Source organism: Caloenas nicobarica, chromosome 3, assembly GCF_036013445.1.
Source record: "Caloenas nicobarica isolate bCalNic1 chromosome 3, bCalNic1.hap1, whole genome shotgun sequence".
Lineage (NCBI taxonomy): Eukaryota > Metazoa > Chordata > Aves > Columbiformes > Columbidae > Caloenas > Caloenas nicobarica.
In genome coordinates, this window is record NC_088247.1 from 25,842,478 (window position 1) to 25,863,448 (window position 20,971).

Here is a 20,971-nt window from a genome sequence, read left to right on the forward strand (position 1 = left end):
TCTTTCTCCTGGGTGTGCTATGGGTCAAGACAAAACCTGGTGTCATTCGTCCCGTGCTGGTGAAAGCGAAGAGTGCACAGCAAAAGGAGGAGCCCTACCAACCCAATCCTTTTAAAAAGTACCTTGAAGAAATCACTGATCAAGATACTGAGCAGGTGAGTAACTCTCACTCTAAAGGATTTTGTAGCCTCAGCTAGTATCCTTAAAAGTGACAGAATAATCTTCGATACTTATTCTGTCCTAGTGTCTTCTTTTTTTTCAAAGTTAGATGATTCCCCAAGGGACACCTGGCTCCTGGAGAAGACTCTCCAGGCTGGAGATGGGCAGCTGCGTTTTCTACAGGGGCATGTTTTTTTGGTGGTCTAAAAATCTGTAAGTTGAGGAGAGGACCTTTTAATGATGTCTGTAGGAAACACTGTCTGAAAGAAATTAGAAATCCTGTGCTGCCCTGTCAAGCAGGTGTCTGCATTGGATCTACTAGAAAGTGCTTCCTCCATTTGGGTATAGACCTGAATCCTCTCTAAAAAGAAATCAGGACTGCAAGGACTGGGCAAGGTTCACTCTTCCCTCCCCAAGGGAGACTGCAGAGGACCACAGTGATTTTCCCTGTCAGTCCCCAGTGTGTAGCTCCTCCAGGTCTGTATTCAGGTGCCTCCACAGCTTGAGGGGACAGCTGTTCTGCCACATGTGAGGGGCATTAATGGGCAGCCCATGGGGCAGCCAAAGTGCTGTCTTCTCCCAGAGACCTCTGCATAAAGCCACAGGATCACTTTGAAAATCTTGAGCTTTGCAGGCCTGTGTGGGGCATTATCTCAGAGAAACCCCAGATAAATGGTTTTGCCAGACTGTGCTTGTGTGCATTATGGTGAATTAAACCTTAACTGGGATACGTAATCTGAATATCCCTGTAGGAGCTCATTATTAACCTATCCAGTATGTCTGGAATCTTCCAGCTGGAGGGTAGTAAAATGAAGCCAATAGTCCTCATGTCAGACATGATGTGAATAAAATACCTTACTAATCGGATTTCTTTTACTTCTGTGCCCCTCTCAAATTAGAGAGAGACTTTAGCAATGGTAGTCGTCTCTTTTGCCTTTTTTAACTGATTTTTTGTTAAGATTTTCATTTTAATTCTTTCCATTCTACCCCATATCTCTGACTTGCTGTAGGGCAAAGCCAGTGTTAAGAGTACTACAGAATTACAAACAGAGGAAGATTTATTTGTAGTATTAGTGGATTTCAGCAACACATATGGTGGCATCAGAAGTTTTCTCATTCTCTAGGTTTCTATAGCATGTACAGTTTCTGTAAAACATAAGAAAAAATGAATAAAAGTGATAATTTACAATTTGTCTCTGAACTTTTGAGGTTGACTGTGAATATTTGACTTCAGAGACCACAGGTGAGTTCATAATGAGTTTTTCATACTTTAACTTCCTGACAACCTTCTGATGCCAAGGCACTGTGCTGCCATTTGCCTGGGATGAAGGACGAGGAGAACTGACTTTGAGCTGCTGCAACAGATTTTCTGGTCAAGGCCACCTCAGCGGGGCCTCTCTGCAAAGGCAGGGGCAGCTCATACCTCCCTTTCTTCAGGTCTGGGCACTGATTCTGCTGGCTGTAGTTTTGCTAATGAAGGAATGATGCAATCATCAAACTTTGTATTTTTTTGGCAAATACAAACCTGGGGTTATTGCCATACTTCGAAGCTTTCTGACATTTCAAGATAATTGTAAAAATCAATCAACTTACACATTATATATTACTTATGTTGCCACCTTATATATTACTTATGGTACATATTCCCGAAGGACTGAGGACATAATAAGTCCATGAATAAATGTGGTTGTCATAATAGAAGCCAAAAGTATTTTATATAAAAGCTATGTATTAAAACAAACTAAACAAATAGTGAACTGAATTTGATAGATGGAAAAGTTAATTTCACAACGAGTGTGCTCAGTTTTGCTTCATTTATTTAAAGATCAATGTCATATTCTTTAAAGTAATGATAAATACGTATTTTATCCTAACCTAGGAAATACCAGAAGTTGCTGTAAGATACTTGTTATTTTGGGAGATCTCTATTAGGACATCTTTGTTCTGAAAAAGGAAGTACTTTGACTTGTAGTCGGTTGGATTCACTGACTTAAATAAATTGGTTTTGTTTGTGTGAGAAATGGCTATATGAGTCTAGTGGTGGTCTGATACAACGATTGATAGCATGATAACTGCCATATCTGTGGAAAACAGCAAACTGCTGAACATGACAGCATATGCTTATGATTTCAGCTCTTGCCTCTCAGAGTAGGTTTATGGGACTGATGTAAGTCCCTTGCAAGTGGAGGAGACTTGAGTGCCCACATGAGGATGTTCGCAACCTTACAGCGTCTGTAAAACTCTCCTGAGGGGTTTTAGTGACTGTAAATGGGCTGCAGCACTGCCTGTGGAACCGGGCTCGCTGCCCAGACAACAGCTTGAAAATTGCAGTGGTTGTCCCTACCATGGGGTTGTTAATCTATAAGGACACTCATCCTCCCTCTTCACCTGCTCTCAGTAGTTAGCATTTTTGGCTGCACAGCAGCTGGCTTCCAAAAAAAAGGGAGGTGTTCCCACAAATATTACCCCTAAATCAGGTAAACTGGCTGCTTTCATGGGTTATGAAAGCTGTGGATTAAAACTAGGAGACTAGCAGCTAGGCTCTCTGCAGAAGAACTGGTGCCAGTCCCCTTGTCCTCAAATAAGAACTTAGCAGGCATCTACTGCGGCTGAGGGCAAAACTGCTTATACTGTTACTGACTTTCCCTGGTTTTCTTTGGAGATTTTCCCAGTCCTGCTGGGAGGTTCAGCTCTTACATTTCTGTTCTCTCCTTCCTTCTGCATTTTCTTTTCTTTCTAATATACCATTGCCAACAACATCCTCCCTGGGTAACGTTGCTACTCCTCCTTCACCCAGCCCATCTTGAAAGGACAGACCTTTTCAGACTGCATCTTTGAGCCTGCTACAGAGTAAATGAGGTTCCAGATGGCATCAGCTTTATTAATGTCTCTCTTTTGATTTTTCTTAGACTTCTGCAGTACCTCCCTCCCTGCCAAACCTCCCACTGTGACACTGGGCACTGGTGACTATGTGGGTGACATTCAGTTTGAGACATAATGATGCAGCCAGCCATAACTGCTGACCTTCAGCTCATGTCCCTGTGTTGAGCACACTTTTATTTTTCTTTCCCACAACAGAGAGCAGTTTGTTTGGTTTTTGCTTCATTAAAGTAATGTCCCCTTGTGGAAAAGCCTGTTTTAACAGGTAGCTGTTGTCATGCACGTTATCCAAAGTAATATTTTTAATTATTAATTTATATTTCTTATTGCACTACGTATTATACTGTTGGAAGTGAGAAAATAATAATATATTGTTTTACTTTGAATGAGCTTTCATGTTAGCAATCTTGAAATGATGTGTCATTATTTTCCTAGGCCAAGAGACAAAAAGAGATTCCTAAATCAGTAAAGATCATCTGAAAACTATGTAGCTCAGCTCATGGCTAGTTCTTTTTTATCTGTGTTTTGAGTATACTGTATATAGATTGACATTGTTTTGCCAATAAAATTTACAAAGGAGGGAAAAATCACGTTATTATTTTGAATTTTTCTTAGATTAGTTTATGCTGCCCTTTTTTTTTTTTTTTCCCTGAGGACATATAGTAATATAACTTAGCACACTGGCTATTCAGTGGATAACTCCCCATCAAACACTTGTTACAGACAGTTTGTAGTATTTCTGAGGTTCCAGTCTGCCAGAATTAAGCTTCCCACATTTTTAGGTAGCCTTACTGGAGAAGGAAATTTCCCCATCATAAGAAAGATCTTTTTTTTTCCCTTTCCCAGTACATTTCAGTAAAGTTTCAGGAATTTTTCAGCTGTGCTCCTATTTGTTCAAAAGAGCACCACAAAATATTCTGGAAGTATAATACGTGTAACTCATGAGCAGTGCTGACATGATGGCTTCATGAAAATTTTCAATTAAAACTGGGGAAATGGATTTTTTTTAGGGAAAAAGTAGGGCATTTTTTTACACAGTAAGAAGAAAACAACTAGAATGAAGTTGGAGAATTCACATGTTTACAATGGTTATTAACAAGCATTTACATAGGCTCCTTTGTCACAAGAAAAAAAATAAACCACTTTGGGCAATGGAAGAACAAGATAAGGATAAACTAAAGAGATATTAGTTATACTTGGCATGAAGCTGTGAGTCTGCTTTGCCCAGGTTTATCATGAATAGAGATAGGGATGAGGGATGGTGCCTTGGAGGAGGAGCAGCAGGAGGCAAAGTCAGTGTGAAGCGGCTGTTGCCTGGTCTCCTTCCAGCTGCTCTCACCACTGCCGGGCTCTGATCTGCTCCTTTGCTCACGCTCACCCTTTTGGTGAGCAGGACATTAACTTCTGCTGGAACTAATCACAGCTCTTGTCACAAATTTTCTCAGTCTTGAGCTCAAAGGCACAGCACGCAGGGGAGTTTCTGGTCTGGACTCAGCCAGCCAAGAGGGTGAGAATTCGAGGTGTATGGTGTCAACAGCCTTGACAAAACTCAAGCATGAGATTTGTGGCAAAAGCTGGGTATGCCTCCTTGACTCTAGCCCAAGTCTTTCAATTTTCTTTTTTTTTAAGATTTTTTTCCTTTAGGTGCACAAAGCACATATGGGATTTTTTTTGTTGTTGGCTTTTTATTTGCTTGTTTGTCTGTGTTGGTTTTTTTTAAAAAAAAAAAACAGAAACACTATTAACTGCTGACAGTTTGCAGTAGTGAAATACGTTGTGTGTTGACCTTCACTGGTTTAACTCTTAAAGGCTTGTTAAGAGTCTCGTTAAAAAGCCTGAAGTGGTTCTGCTAGTGCTTAGATAAGTCAGACTTTCTTTTGTACCTCTCAGACACTATTTTTATATTGTTTTTGCTTCCAATTCACCCTCTCAGAAAACGTGACCATTTCATCCTAGCACAAGATCCTTCTGGGCTTTTCTTTTCTGTCATGAGAGTGTGAATTGAGCTGCAGGAGGGAGATGCACTGGACCTTGGTCAAAATGTAGCTGGTTTAATGGGACATCTACAGCAGGTTTTTGTGTGCGTACTTTCATGCTGATGAAAGTGCTTAGTGTAAAGCAATTGTCTTGGCATGAAGGTAGAGTATCTTTCCTAGTTAAGCATCAAGGCCTTCGAAATGTAAAATAAGGTGCAAGACAAGCACTTTGCTTTCTGTCCAAAACTTCTTTTTCTCATGCATTAATCTCTTTCTGTTTGCTTTTTATTTTTTTTTTTCCATAGGAGACTGGTCTCCTACACCCTCTGTTTTCAACTAAACTGATCCCTCCAACTAAGTCCCCTTTGCGTCCTTCGTCCGTCTCTCTCACTGACTGTCTAAACCCTGGACCTTTCAGCCACTTGTCTTCCATCGCGTGTGATTTTCACGAGAATCCTTATAGCCCTTACAGCCACGACTCTTTGTACAATAAGGTGAGCATCAAATGTGGTGTGATTCAAGAGCTTTCTCAGGCTTTGATCCTTTTAACTCTAGGCTGAATTCAGCTGAGTCATTAGGATTCAGTGCCCGCGGGTGCTCTGGGAGATGCATCTTAGACAAGACCATATCTCCAGCATCCCTGGAGATACTGCTTTTCCTTCCCTTCGCATAGGTCATGTCAGGGCTTGCTGACTCCAGACCAGCTAGGGCAGGGCTCACACCAGTCTTCATTCAAACCATTTGTTCTCTAAGGGAGGAATTATCTATTTTATCCCTCATTCTCAGATTACTTTTAACATTTACCCAAACTAAAGTAATGGTCTGTTTCTTTTTCCTTGGGGACTGAGGAAAGCGAGGTTAACATGAAAGAAATACAGGCTTTTCCGGAGGCATTTGTCATCCTGGCAAGCACTTGTCTCTTGCCAAAGCAAAGGGAATTGCACCCTTGCTGACATCGGTGTCCTTTTTGAAATGGCAGTGAAGAAGTTAAACAAAATCTCTGTAGTCGAATGTCTAGGGGTGACAGGGCTCGTAATGAGCCTTGTTGAGGTGAAAACGGGGCCCCAGGTCTTCATTACTCTTTTTGAAGAGTAGCCAGCACAAGGTATCTACCATACCTCAAGAAAGCCCCTTTCTGGTGTTAAAAACACATCAGTTGTGGAAGTCCATAGAAGATACTCTTTGGACCTCTTAGATGCATTCCTCCCACGTCCTCTTTTTCTAACACAGGATTTGGTTGCAAATGCTCAAACCTTGATGCCAGGAGAGATAATCCCACTCTGAGATGTACGGAGTGCTTGACTTGGGATGCAAGAGGTTAAAACATGGGCATTAGGTGCTGTTTCTTTAGGCTCTGTCACGGTTCCCTCATGAGGGGAAGCACCAGAGTGAAATATGCATTACTAGTTTCAGGCACACTGGGAGCCAAGACTGCTCTGGAGGGAAGAATCATCTCTGCAGATGTTGGTCAGCTGTCAGACTCTGAAGAAATGCCCGGAATCACCTTTATCTCCCTATCTAGAAACATAATTTAGGTTAACAGGCAATGACGACAGTGTTAATGTTGTCTGAAGTTGGCCCTTCTGTCCTGTGGGATTTATAGAATTTACTATTTTACTCACTTATTAGGATGGACTAACTAACTAAAACTAAACCCTGCCCTCCATTCTGTGTTTTAGTACCTTTTCACATCTGCTAGACAGGGTTTTGTTCTGTTTCAATTTTTACTAAACCAAGCTGACACATTTATTTAGGCAGCAATGATTTTATGATCAAGTAATTTTTGACAGGTTTCCTGTTTCATTGCAGGACATTCACACGAGCAAACAAACAGTTCATATGACCACTGAAGTCAATTTTTATATTGAAAATGGGTACTTGCTGTTGCTAATGAAAACACTGCTAGAAACTAAGAAATTTGTATAAGAAGGTGAATAAGGCAGGGAAAAGTTGTCTGAAGATAATTTTTTGGTATATCATATTAGCTGTTTTCTCAAAAAGGGGTATTCTTGCTGAATAATCGCTGAAATAGGGAAATTTTGCTGCTGTTCTGACTTCCCATAGTACTGTGCACCCAAAACTCTTCTCTTGAATGCAGAGGCCATAGGACAGCCCAGCCTGAGTATTTGCATTCCACCCATACGGTGTTGATTACGAGGCCTCTTCATCCACAATTTTTTATCTCAAGGAGCTTTTGTCATTCCAAGCAACCTTTGTGAGCTTTGCAAACTGATAAATGCAGCCACATCTCTCTGACATTAAGTTTGTTTTTTATTTTTCTGTAAAATGTGAATATGAGAGCTACATCATCACTGAGCGTTGGACTAGATGACCTTTAAACGTCCCTTCCAACCCAAACTATTCTGTACTTCTATATTCTATCTCTTTGATTTCTTCCTTTTCCCTGTATAACATAAATTTGCTCTCTTACTTGGGTCATTTTTTACTGTCCCCTGTTAGGAAATGTGTTTCACATGTTTTTTTCTGTAAGCACATCTGTAAATAACTTTTATTTTATTTTTAAATTTTTTATGTATTATGTATATTTTATATATTCCTATTATCACATTGAACTCTGACTCTGTATTTAAGTCTGCAACATTCCAGGGCTGAGCAGCACCATCCATAGCCCAGAATTCACTGAAGAGTGCTGTATACTACCAAAGCAAAGCTCAGAGGATCATCTGGTTTTACTTCAAATCCTTCTGCAGTAGCATTTTGAATGGTTTTGTCATCAGGGAGCTAATTGGGAGGGCTGTGTTTTAGATGAGGCCCTAGTATGACCTACTGTGACAATTTAAGCAAAAAATGTTCATGCATTTGGGCTTCTGACTGACTTCCCACTGCCATCCCTCTCATCATGTAGGTGAAACAGGTTGCTGACTTTGATCGAGACCACATGCAATGATAACGCTTTTTGTTTCTCCAAATGTATCCCTTAATTTAGTTAATGTAGCAAGTACTCTCTTCCGTCCCATAAGATTATAGTGAAAATACATGGGAATCTATAATGTCAACCATGATTAGTACAAAAAATTCAATAATTAGATCTTGTGAAGCAGGATTGATGAAAATGCTAAAGATTTTAGAGACAAATATATTTTTGAGACTTCTTTGGAGAATTTTCAGTATAACTCAATTTACCATTGATTGGTTCCTAGTGTTTAAAATAGTTTTAATTATTTACTTATTTGCAATAATTTTAAAGTCTCGGCCAATTAAGATAAGGTTAACTTATATAGAATGAGACAAACTCAGTTGTCAGAGATAGGTAAGATTTTTAAGCATTACTGGTAGTGCTAGTAAATACCTTTATAAAACTCATTGTACTTTTGAACTGATGTCGCTCTCTAGGTAGGTGTGGCCCAATACTTTGGGAAACAGAGTAATCAGATGTCAATACTGCCCTAGTTTAATACAAACAGAGTTTCATTTACACAAGAATTAAATGTTCACCACTTAAAATTTTTTTACTGTTTCTGTTTTGGTCTATAACATTTACATTTTTCGATAAGCAAAGGAATATTAATTTAGATTTTATTCACATGATCAATATTGAACATTTGAGTCAATATATGTTGATAAAAACCCTGATGATATTTGGCTATTATTTCTTGCAATAACCCTGTCTTCTGCGCCACCCAACTACAGTCAGAGTTATTCATGTCTTTCAAAAGAAGTTATTTAACTCATTGTCATAAATAATTGAAGGAACAGAAAGCATAGTACAGTAGACACAGCACCAGCTGTTGAAATTTCAAACCATTAGACCTGTTCTGTAAACAAAATCCTGACATAATGGGAATTTCTTTCCATTCTCTACTTAACCTGGACTGTCATCTCTGTAAATTCCCTGCAGTTTCCCCTCTCCACTCGTGAGGATAAGGGACAATATGCACCATGACTTGCTTGCTGTCTCTCCAGCCATCCAGTAAACACGTGGCCAGTGTTCTCGCAGTCACTCTATACATACATGTTACATTTCTAACTGTATCTTGTATTTTGCTTCATATTCCACTAGAGGGCAAAACTCACTGGCATAAATTCTTACAATAATTTGAAATATGTTGTAAATACACTATGGAGAATGGACAGGATGTGCCAGTGAATGAATTTGCTACTCTTCACTTGCACTTTCATTAAAAAATTACCTTAAACAACTGTTCCCTCAGAAGTGGGAAATGGGATATGGGAAAAACCAGAATGATCACCTGTGTCATATTAGGGAGGTTTGATTTGATGAGCTCCTAAAACCAGTATCATTTCATTTGTTGGCTCAGGGCATAATAAAATAGCAGCTGTCTCTATCTGAAATGCTTTATGGAAAGGACACTGCGGTGTTGTTTAGGCAGGTTGGAGCCAGTGCCAGGTTGGTTTTGATTGAAGCTCCACCAAGCACCTGAATCATCATATCTGATGGAATTGCACAGATGAAGCTGAAAGATAGACCTGGTAGATTTTGTAGATTATGATAAAATCTGTATGCTGTGCCCCAAATAATTTCACAAGGCAGTTTTAGCTTTGATGGGAGGAGGCAGTGGGAACAAAGGTATTGTGTCTGTCCTCCTAGAAAAGGAGCAGAGAAGGCTCTCTCCTCTCATCTAAGCACAGGGTGCTTCTGAAATAAAAATGTCACCCACTCAAGTGAGCTGATTCTGTTCTCATCGGCCTTGTCATCTCCCTTGTCCCCCCTTTTCTCACCCTGTCCCCCAGGCCCCAGGGGCTGCTGCCCTTATTTACACACCTTGATCTTGAATAATTATATAAGTCAAATTTTTTATTATAAAAAAGTTCCTTTTCATTTTGTTTGGAATGAAACAGCTCAGAAAGACGGACTTGAGCACAACCATTGCAGCAATAGAGAGTCCAAGGTAACATTCAGCTCTGTGGTTAACCCCAAAGTGTGCTTCTGCAGGGAATCCCTCCAGCCTTTAGCTGAGGACTGGGTACAGTGGAAGAGTACAACACTGCACCTGGAATAATGTGTCCAGTTCTGGTTTCTGGAATTAAAAAAACCCCACAGACTGCAGAGGGTCCAAAGAAAGGCTATGGAGATCATCAAAGGGCTGGAGAACCTGCTCTACGAGGAAAGACTGAAGTAGTTAGGTCTTTTCTCCCTGGAGAAGAGAAGGCTCAGGGAAGGCCTCATTACAGTATTCCTGTACTTAAAGGGTGGCTACAAAGAGGATGGAGTCTCTCTCTTCACAGGGAGCCACTTGGAGAAGACAAGGAACAATGGATACGACTTGCACTGGGAATGGCTTCATCTTGTTATATGAAAGAATTTTTTTACAGTGAGAACAATCAATCACTGGAATAGCTTCCTCAGGGATGTGGTGGAGTCCTCATCACTGGAGGTTTTAAAGATGTGTTTGGACAGGGGGCGAGATAACCTCATCTAAGCTCCCTTTCCCATGAAAGGTTGGACCCTTCCAAACTGGGCTATTCTATGATTCATATGGAGGGACAATCATGTAAATATCTGTCTGGGCAGGGAGCAGTAGATTCTGGGAAACCAGCTGTCATTTTGAAGGAGAAAGGAATGACCTGCCCAGGTAAATAGACAGGAATGAGCGGGGGTAGCTCCCACAGCTGGGGACCACCTCTCAGTCCCTACTGATGTTCCAACTGCCTTTTCTTTCTGTAAGCAAGGGCTGAGCACACAATTCATGTATATCCCTCTGAAAATCTCCCTGTCAGTTAAATATTTAGCAGCAAAGCCTTGAAAATGGATTAGAGGGCACTGGCTTTTTGAAAGAGGTATGACAAATATTAAAAAATTACCATTTTTCTACCTGGACCTAAATGAAGTTTTCTTGAAATCAGTAAATATTGTCATGTTGGAAGTGTCAACCTTCTGTAATCACTTGCAGGTCTGCAGGCTCATAGGTAAGCAGAATATTTAAAGGGAATCTTTATTATTTTTTAAATGAAGTCAGTGGTGTTTACCTCATTGGAGTTTCATTAATAGTAGCATAGTAAGAACTGATGTTCTGCAAGTACGGCAGCCTTTCAAGGTTGCCATGGAGAAGCACTTTTCTTGCAGACATCATCCCAGCTGCTTTTATTTCTAGAGGAGAGTTTTCTTTTTTCCTTTGAACTTTGATATTTAAATACTGTACTTGTGCAGGTATATTTTGGTTTATCAACTTTCTACTATCTGTGATCCAGAACAATTGCTTTAGTGTAGAAAAAGAAATCAAAGGTGAACAAGCCAGTTCATTAGTGCTGTGCTACAAATTGGACCTCGTCGTTGAGGAAATATTAATGCTTAATATTGTTGTGTCTCCTTTGTATATTCTTTTATCGCATTGCTTGGGCTTAGTGAGCTATTTTAATCATATCACACTTAGATGATGTTTCTATTATTTTGGACTTCGTTTGATCATGCCTGCAGAAAATGCCTCTAGAGCTCTCGCTCAGCTTGTCTTTAAAAAACGGTATTTATTCAAAAGCACTTTAGAAGGATCATAACTTAGTAATCAATCACTTTCTTCGAAACCATTAAGTTAGCAACAGAACATGAAGGTAGCTTAGACTCAATAGGAGACACAGCAGCATGCACTTAACTTGGAGACATCTTCAGTCTGTCAGTGCCTGGAAAGAGCTTTGCTACCCACTCCTGCAGAGACAGCTCTTCCAAAGCGAAAAAGAGAATTGATTACTGTGTCACTCCTTTTGGCCTGGGTACTTAGGCAATTTTGAGAGCCTTGCTGTCTTATTTCCACTAGGAGAAGTTGTTGTTGGTAGGACCCTGGTACTTTTTTTGGCATACTTCTGTTCATTTAGAAAACAAGCACACAAAACGTTGTTTTCTTGAACATGGTAGGATCAAACCCCAGCAGGCACTTTCTGTACTTAGAAAACAAAATGTGGTTGCTAGTAAATGGTGTACTGAGAAGTGTCCAAGTTTCTGCGTAGAACATACTTATAGGCCTTTCTGTTGCTTTCCGCCTTCTCATTTATACAGGCTGCCTCTGCTGGGATAGCTTAAACCAGCCCCAAGCACCAAAGTGCTTTAAATTGCTTGGTCTTCATTCTTAGAAGTCTCTACATAACATAAAACTTCAGTTCAATCTTATGCCTGGCTTTCTAGGATGATTGTGTCTAGTTTTCTGCGTAGTGGATTTCAGGCAGACATTTTAAATACATAAACCAATTCCAAATATCATAGAAATTCTAGTCCTAGCTAACAACTCATTTCTGAGATGTCTTTATCTTAGCCCTCGGTATCTTCAGATTAATACGTGAACACACATCTTAGGAGAACAATGAAAGGAAACACAACAGCACAAATGCTACAACACTCCTAGTATCTGTTTCCAAAGTCTCTGTTGGTTTGTGAAGGGGATTCTGTGATGTGGCCCATGGTGATGGGGGCAAGCTTGCCACAGCTCGGAGGCTGCTTCTGCTCCGAGAATCCTGATATATGACTGCATTTGGACTGGATACAACTCCATTTCCAGGGGAATTTGAAACCATAGAAAATGAGAATGTTAAAAAATAATCTCTATTAATGATATGGCGAATGGGAACTGCAACTTGGGGACGTGCCATTGCTTGTAAGATAGTAATAAAAATAAAAGACAAAATTACGAAGAATCACAGCCACACAGAGGTAAAGGTTGTTATTAACAGCAAAATTAGAAATATACTATTGAGTGAAATATATCAAACAAGATTGGGTGGGCATGTAACCTATGCGAGAAACAAAAATGATGCTTTTAGGCTTTTTATTGAAGACAGGGAGAAAACATAGTTTGAAGGAAAAAAATTCATAATTGATGGAAACTATCCCCAAACACCCAGAGCTATGTAGTCAGTATTTACCTGTGTTACAGAGATTTATGAATTTCAAGGCATTAGTGTGTTTCTTCTTTTTGGCAAAGTGTTCTGAACTTTGATGTAGAGGTCAGATATGATAAGCCATAAATTATGGTATCAGCTTTTTCTTCTTCTTGATTAAACAGTGGTTATCATTTTAGTGGTTACGTGATAGGCAGACTATGTTCTTAATACAAATTTTCAGATAGTAGGTGACAGTTATACATGTATACTTTTGAAAATTCAGTCAAAGTTTGTAGTTTGGATTTAAATCAGTTAAGGTCAAAGATCTCTGTTGCATGAGAAGCTTGCTCAGAAAACAGGGCTAATTCAGTTTGCAGCGAATCTGTGAAGAAGATATGTAAAGGGAAGGTTACCTCTTAAATGCATTTCATTTCACACTCTCACCTGGAAAGCAGTTAAAGCTCTTTGGCTATTGTAAGTCAATGAGCAATGAGCCCCTTCCTGGGGCAAGGAAGCATCGTCTGTTCTAAGCAATGACTCAGTTTCTGTGAGTCCATAAATAGTTCACAGACAATATGCTGAGGGAAATTTCAAACACTTATGTTGTTGGAAATTCTGTATTTTTTTTTCCAATACAGATGAAAATTTGAAAACATTTAAATACTCCAGAAATTAATATGCATCATTTGGGTTATATGCACTAACTCAAAGCAGATAGTTCTAATCCATATGATTAGAAGATGTTTGTGCCCTCTGCTGACTTACTCTATGCGTGTGTCGTGGTTCTCATGCCTTAAGTCTTTGTTAGGGGCCTGGTACCCTCACTGGCCACCAGCTCCCTTAATCACCTATAGTGAAATTAGCCCTGTGAGGAACTACGAAGGTTGATCAGCCCACAGCAGAAAACAGAGGCTCTTATCATGATTGCCACAGGGTGCACTGATAGTGAAATACATTTTAATATCAGGTGGAAGTGGTCCAAAAAGAAACATCCAGGTCAGAAAACACAATATTCCAGTTACAGACAGGATTTCTTATGATTAAATGCTTCATTTTGATTTTCTAAATGACTAGTGAGAGTTTGCAAGAGAGATCAAAATGTTTTTCAGAAAGCTTCATTTTTTGGTTGCTTGTATTTTTCCATTGAAAAATCATTTTGGCATAAAATTCGCAGCCAATTCCATCATAGATTAGACCCACAGGAGAAGCTGAACTTGGCCTGGGAAAAGGCAGCCCAAGGAAAATTGCACTGCTGGGCTTGCGTGCATCTCCCTCCAGCTCCACTTAGAGATAAGGAATCCCTACTGCAAAGCCCTGTAACTCCTCCAGCCTCTGGTATTCTATTGCAAATCTTCCAGCCTCGCCCCACCCTGGTGCACTCCAGGCCTGTGTCCTGTGAGAATCTGTCAGGGAAGCATGTCTGCTTGCGAGTCGTTCCTCTTGTGCAGGTACTTATCAGTATCTGGAGAGAGTCTCGAAATCTTCAAGTTAAAAATGCACAGGTACGTTAGTGTATAATGACGATTTGCAAGTCAGTCAGGATGTTCTGTTGCATACGTGGCTGAAAGTACATTATAAATCTTTGTTGTGATTGCCATTTCTACTTTACATTCATTTTTATAGACACGTGAAGGTGCAAAAGAATTGGGTGCTTAACTGAGTGCATCTTTGAAATGCATTTTATGCTGTGTCATTTCAGAGAGACTATAGACATCATAATTGTAAATTGTCCCTTTACATTATATATTTTCTCTCCCCTTAGTTAGTGTAGTCCTTGCTCTGCTGATGTGAGTGTTTTGGCATTTATTGGTAACCTAGATTTCATGTTCTGATATTCAGAAAAAGTGGTTATCTATAAAATTGTTTTATTTAAAAGTTTGCTTGTTATGCATATATAAACAACCATATTTAGTTTTTGAGAAATCATTAGTTTTCCCTATTCTTAAGCAATGACTCTGTTTCATAAGAGTACCTAGTTTATTTTCAGTGTTTTAAAGACTTAATGGAGTAGTTTGAAAGAATAGTGTGGACTTGAATGTTCTCTGGTTACTATAGTTGAAACATTCTTATTTCTTATGTGCCTTATCTCTCACCGGTTCCGAAGAGTTTTAAACCTGTGTCTCAATTAGCAAAGGTTGCAGACCCCCTAGAGAATGACTTAGATTTATGAAAAAGGTATTACCTTGAGAACACCTCAGAAAGCTTTATATTAGTTAAGAGGCAGCTGTGATTCATAGCCCAATAAAGATAAACTGACCTTTTAAAGGCAAATATGTCTTGCTGATTACAGAGCTAAATGAACAAAGGTCTAACGAAGATGTTATATAACCACCTCTTTTCTAAGCCTTGACTGAGTGTGTAAGAGGTTATTTGGCCAGGTATAAAATTTCGCTTTGAACTTACATGCTGCAAACACTTATATTATCAGGACATTCTGCTCTCCTCAGTACAACTTTTGCAGCCACAAATGCAGATTTGTCTAGTTCTCTCCTTTTGTCTTCTTAGAAATAATAAACAAGATGTCACATTATCAGAAAACTAAGTGATGTCTGGAAAAGTTAAGAATTATCCATTAACCTTGTAAGAGTAATGCAGAATTTTGTAACTGGTGAAGGAAAGAAGAATAGAAATTAAATATGCAATATTGTCATCTTCCACCATCAACAGAGATGTCCATACCCTATGAGGGTCTTTCCCCTGTGCTTAGGGCCGTAAGCTATACTATATATGATTCAGGTACAAGCCTGAGTTTAATCAGGTAGGCTATCTGTCCTGTTAAGTGTCCTCCGAACACTCTGGGCTGACCACCATGCAGAGAAGACAACACAGAGATTGTTATACATGTTGGCTCTTTAGTTTGAACAGAGGATGCTATGAAAATAAAGGAAGCAAATACATTTCTTGGGCAAAAATAGATGATTACTTTTGTCAGGTCTAAGGAAGGACTTGAGACCTCATACTCAAGGAACAAGGTGAGGCAGAATCACGACTCAGAGAGGCATTTCAGGTTAACATGGTAGGCAATACCAGCAAGAAAGGCCAGGATGAGATAACACAAAAATTGCATTTTTCATTGATTGACTCTCCATGCAATTTGAGAGAAAGAGCTGTTGCATTCTCAAATCACTACCTGACTAGGGAGCTTTTCTTCCTTGCAAGCAGTGGACAATTCTTCTCAGAGAGCTTAACTGCACATCAGAAAGCAAACAGAAAATGATCATTACTTTTCTCTTTTCTTTGTGATTCACCCTTTTTATTTTGCCTGGAATACAAAGGTGCCATATTCTGGTGAGGCAACAGGTAACTCAACTCTAGGGTTTATTTCAATGAAATAAGCTTGCCAACGTACCACAGGTGTTGCTAGAACTTTGTACCTGCATACCAAAAAATATTGCCTCCCCCTCAGTAACTGCAGGATACTGGGATTGGAAATAGGTTTTCTGTCTCTGACGTAGGCTTTTTGACACCTCCTGTGTCTGTTGTGAAGAGCTGTGCTGCAGCAGCCGGGTGGTGTCAGGTCTGGGGCTGCCTTGGCAGCAGCACTGGCTGAAATCCAGAGCCAGGTGTGTGGCAGAGAGAGGGATGTGGCCACTGAGAGGATCTGGGCTCCTCACCCTTTCCTTACCCTTCCTTTGCCTGAAGTTAGCCCCTTGTCTAAATTCACTGAATAAATAAATACACGTATTGCCTAAAGTTATTCACTTGGCCTTTTCATTTTTTTTTTGAAAAAAAAATAATTAAATGGTTCAAAGCTTCTGTAACTGCTGCTCTTGTTGGTACAGTCAATTCCTGCTTCCCTGTAAATAAATCAGGGCAAATTTACAAAGGGTGAGTGCAATACATAGCAGATCCATAATGTAATTACAGAAGACTATGGAGTCTCGTTCTCTGGAGACATTCAAAACCCACCTGGACACATTCCTGTGTGATCTACTCCAGGTGAACCTGCTTTAGCAGATGAGTTGGATTAGATGATCTCCAGAGGTCCCTCCCAACCCCAACCATTCTGTGATTCTGTGAAGATTAATGTATATTCCGCTTCAATATCCTTCTTTCTTTATAGAGCCAGTTTAGCTGATCAGTCTTGCTTCTCAAAAAGCACCGTTCCAAAATTAATTTTCTTAGGGCAAGAGCAATATTTTTTTTAAGCAACAGATTATTTGTTAAATTACTATTTGATCTAAATACCAAAACAAAGCGATGCCTTTGATGCATTGAAAATAGCAGGCTTCTTCCAACCTTGTGTTTGTACAATCCTAAAATACCCAAACCCCAATACATTCAGCAGCTTTTGCTCTAAAGAGAATGTATCCATGTCACTGTATAGGAAAATCTCACAAGCTTATGATTTAAGACTGCCTTTATAAACTGCAGCTCATCTATTTACCTGTATTCTAATTAAAATCTTCTTGAAATTGGTATGGTTCTTCACTTGAGTCACATCCATTGAACTTCATTACTCAGATGCAACTCATATAATACTTAAAACACTGAAAAATGCCTGAGATCCGAAACCTCTTTCTGCACATACTAATTGCTGCTATACAGCATTTTTTATTTAAATGTTTGTATGATGAATGTCTATGAAATTTAAGATCAAGGAGAGCTCTTCTGGAGGAGATTTAAGAAGACAGATATTCAAAGTGGCAGAAATACAGCTGCAATTTTAAATAACTTTATGTGCATTGTCTCATACTAAATGTGTTATAAGGCAGGGACCCTTGCTATGATTTTTACTTGAGATGCCTCTTTCAAACTGTTATTTGTCTATTCCTCACCCTTCTAATTATGGTAATATGATATAACAGACAACAGACCATACCTTGAAATAGATTTTCTTACAGATAAAGAGTATTAAGAGAGAGCCTGATCAGCAGGGAGCCTGTTGAACACATAGGGTTTCTCCTTGCCTTGCTATCCTTTGCATGCTTGAGGGTATTGGCTTACATTATTAAACTTTAATGATATTTTATGCAGAAATAGAACTGATAACTAATTCCTCTTTCCTGTTTTTAATCTCATGCTCTCTCCAACCTGTGACATCTTGGCTTGGCAGCCCAGTCATCCCATAGTGCCTATTCCAGAAAACGAAACACTCAGCTCAAAGCAGGTAATCAGTTGACATTTGATGGGTTTAAGCATTTGCACGCTAGCTTTATATTTTACTTACGTAGCTTGTGTAAAGTTGATGAGAAGAAATGTGCTGAACTCCCAAATCTGTTTTTGTCCAGTGCACAGATTAGATAAGCATTAATTATTCTTAATGATTAATGACAAAAGAAAAAAAAAAAAAAGAGTTGTTTTGCAGGCTCTGTTGCTTGTGTGAATTTGGAGTAGCACTATCATTTACACTTCAGGTTCCTGATGTGTGCTGTTGGGATGTTAGCAAGTGAGATTTGTTAAATTATACAGTTAGGCCCATTTGAATCATGCATTCCACAATTTGCTCTCATTGCTATAACTTCTTTTTTAAATAACAGATACAAAAACTACCAGAAGCATTTAGGATAATTAATTATTGAGAATTTCGTAATGGACTGTCAAGAAAATATAATAGAACACATAGTGTGAATTCGCCCAGCATTAAAATACAGTGCCGGTTTTATTTGACTTCAAAGGACATAAATCTTCTTGAAGTCTAAATTGAGTGGCCAATTCCCTACTACTTTTACATATCTAAACTCTAAGACCACAGTGGTTACCACCCTAGACAATTCACTCAGTGGGAGCCAATGTGATATGCTACACATCATTAATTTTCTCTTGAGAATGTATCAAAATTAAAAAGGTTCTGCCAGCACAGGCAAATCTTTTGTCCAACAAAGTCATGAACATGAAGCTGAAATATAGCCTCAATGTTGAAATAAACATATGTAATTTAATGAACTATCATATTGTTTACCGCAGGCTTTGGAATGTAATAGAACATCTTTAATTAAATGACATTTTAAACATTATTTTAGAAATTCACATAAGGCGGCATAACTTACTACCAATAATAGTAGTATGAGTACATTTATGACACAAGAATTAATTTTTGTTCCTGAGACCTCCTTTGGTTACCGGACACATGCACACAATTAATTCACAAGTTTTTTATGAGTTTAAAAATTTAAACAGGAATGATAATTACATTTTAGGAACAGGTAATTTTAAATTTATTATTTAAAAATTATATGCTAGTCTTGCTAAAAGCCACAAAATGAGCATTTAAATAAACGAAATGGATGTTTGCCAGTAATTGCTACCGAAGGAGTAACTGTCTCACTGTTTTGAAAAATATTGAGGGAGTTTTGAGGTCAGTCCCTTTGCATGTTGGAAGCAGAGGGTTTGCGTGAATTCTGAGTTTGTTGACAAAGCCTGTTAACATATCCTTCCAATTTATCTTGATTTCCACTGAAAAAAAGGTTTAAAAAAAAGTGAAAATAATTTAAAACACAAAGTAGACATCTCACTTTTTGGCTGGATTAAGAGACTGCTGTTCTGCACCAGGAATATATGAGACATGAACATAGCCTTTTATTCTTATGCACATCCCCAGCCTTCCTGTGCACAGGGACAGAGACTTAGAGATACTTCCTAGCTCATTACGGCCTTCCTGCCTCAGTTAAGAGGTCAGCTGTCCCAGCCGTGTCCCCTCACAACCTCTCGTGCACTTGGCACAGGATGAGAAGCTGAAAAGTCCTTGACTACTTACCAACAACTAAAACATCTGTGTATTATCAACATTATTCTAATTCTAAATCCAAACAACAGCACTATATCAGCTATTATGAAGAAAATGAACTCTATCCCAGCCAAAACCCAGACACTCCACCTCCCAAGAGCCATGTCTTTGTTCTCTCAAAAGCAGTTGTTTCTGCTGGGGATCTGTCCAAAGGAAGCCCCAAGATGCCCTCACAAAATGAAGTCAGACGACAAACCTTGCTGAGCTTCTCAGATAGGTTGTTTTTTTCTATCTCATCTGTAAAGTTTCTGAAATATTATCAAAGTAAAAGTATTTCATTATTGGGTGGTGAGAGGGACTGAATAGTTCTGAGGATAAATTTGTTATTGAGATGAAACAGATTTGCACCACATCAGGCATTCTAAAATGTGTATGTATGTACACATGTGTGTATATATATGTATATGTATGTGTATATATATACATATGTGTGCACATGTGTGTATATAAATGCAGCATCTGATGATGCAACTGATTTTCCTGTATTTGAAAATGAGTTAGCGGAAAGCAAACAGCTAGTTCCCCATCTCTCATCCTTTGTCTTTACAATTAGTTGAGGAAGAGCTTTGTAGATCTAGGAAAGAGATCTTTTCAAAGAAAACTCTTTTAAGAAACAAGGCATGTAATTTAACATGCATTATTAAGTTTAGTGTAGAAAGTGAAGCATCTCGTGCTGACATAGAAAAGTCAGACTGCAATGACCAAGATATCCTTGAAAACAAGAGGTTGTAACGTTCCAGATTGATGACAATGACAACAAAAGTGTTAAATTCCTTTGATTAGAGGCCAGCTTAGTCTGTCCCAAGGCAGGTAAAATATATAGCACTGTCTTCTAAAAGTTTCTTTGTATATAAACAAACACTTTACCTAATTTCTATCAATCAATTCATTAAAATCTTAAATGCACTCCAACAGTTGGAACATTTATACCATGACCTGTAGAATAAAGATCTGATGAAATTGTGGTTGCATTTATAAAGAACAAAGACAATCACTTGGAAAGAAGACGATTTATCTACGCTGTTATCAGCAGTCTTCGTATTTCCATTGATTAAATTCTTATTAGGTGATGGTCATTCTCCACTTAAAATAATGTTAGGTGAGGCAAATAGTCAGCTTTAAAATAAAAAGTGTCAGACACCATTTGGTAAAGCTGAGCAAGCTGAATATTTGTTCTGGTTTCCTGGGGCTTGTCACAAAACTGACCATGACTAGACAGGTGGACACTAGTCCACACGCAGACACAGTGGGAAGAACTGGGGCAGGTTCCCCACAAGCTGGTCAGGAAATAATGTCAAGAGATGACACATTTTCTGTTCTCTCTCTTGTAAAACCTATCTTCTTGTGAAACCTAAGCAAAAGAAATACCAGTAATTTCTAAGACTGACTATCTTCCTTTAAAGTAAATCTAGTGTTTGCCCAGGTTATGGCATGTGAATAA

General features: G+C 38.9%; 1 protein-coding gene across 5 annotated transcripts in view; it reads left to right on the forward strand.

The window, feature by feature from the left end:
• MLIP (muscular LMNA interacting protein) overlaps window positions 1-20,971 on the forward strand; it is a 108,726-nt gene that overhangs the window by 80,691 nt on the left and 7,064 nt on the right. For 3 of the 5 annotated variants that reach the window (XM_065632160.1, XM_065632158.1, XM_065632159.1), the window contains exons 11-13: window positions 30-155; window positions 5,321-5,509; window positions 17,860-17,913. In XM_065632160.1, the coding sequence (XP_065488232.1) occupies window positions 30-155; window positions 5,321-5,509; window positions 17,860-17,913 (369 nt within the window). The remainder of the gene's footprint in view (window positions 1-29; window positions 156-5,320; window positions 5,510-17,859; window positions 17,914-20,971) is intronic. The other 2 variants (XM_065632161.1, XM_065632162.1) reach the window with 2 other exon arrangements.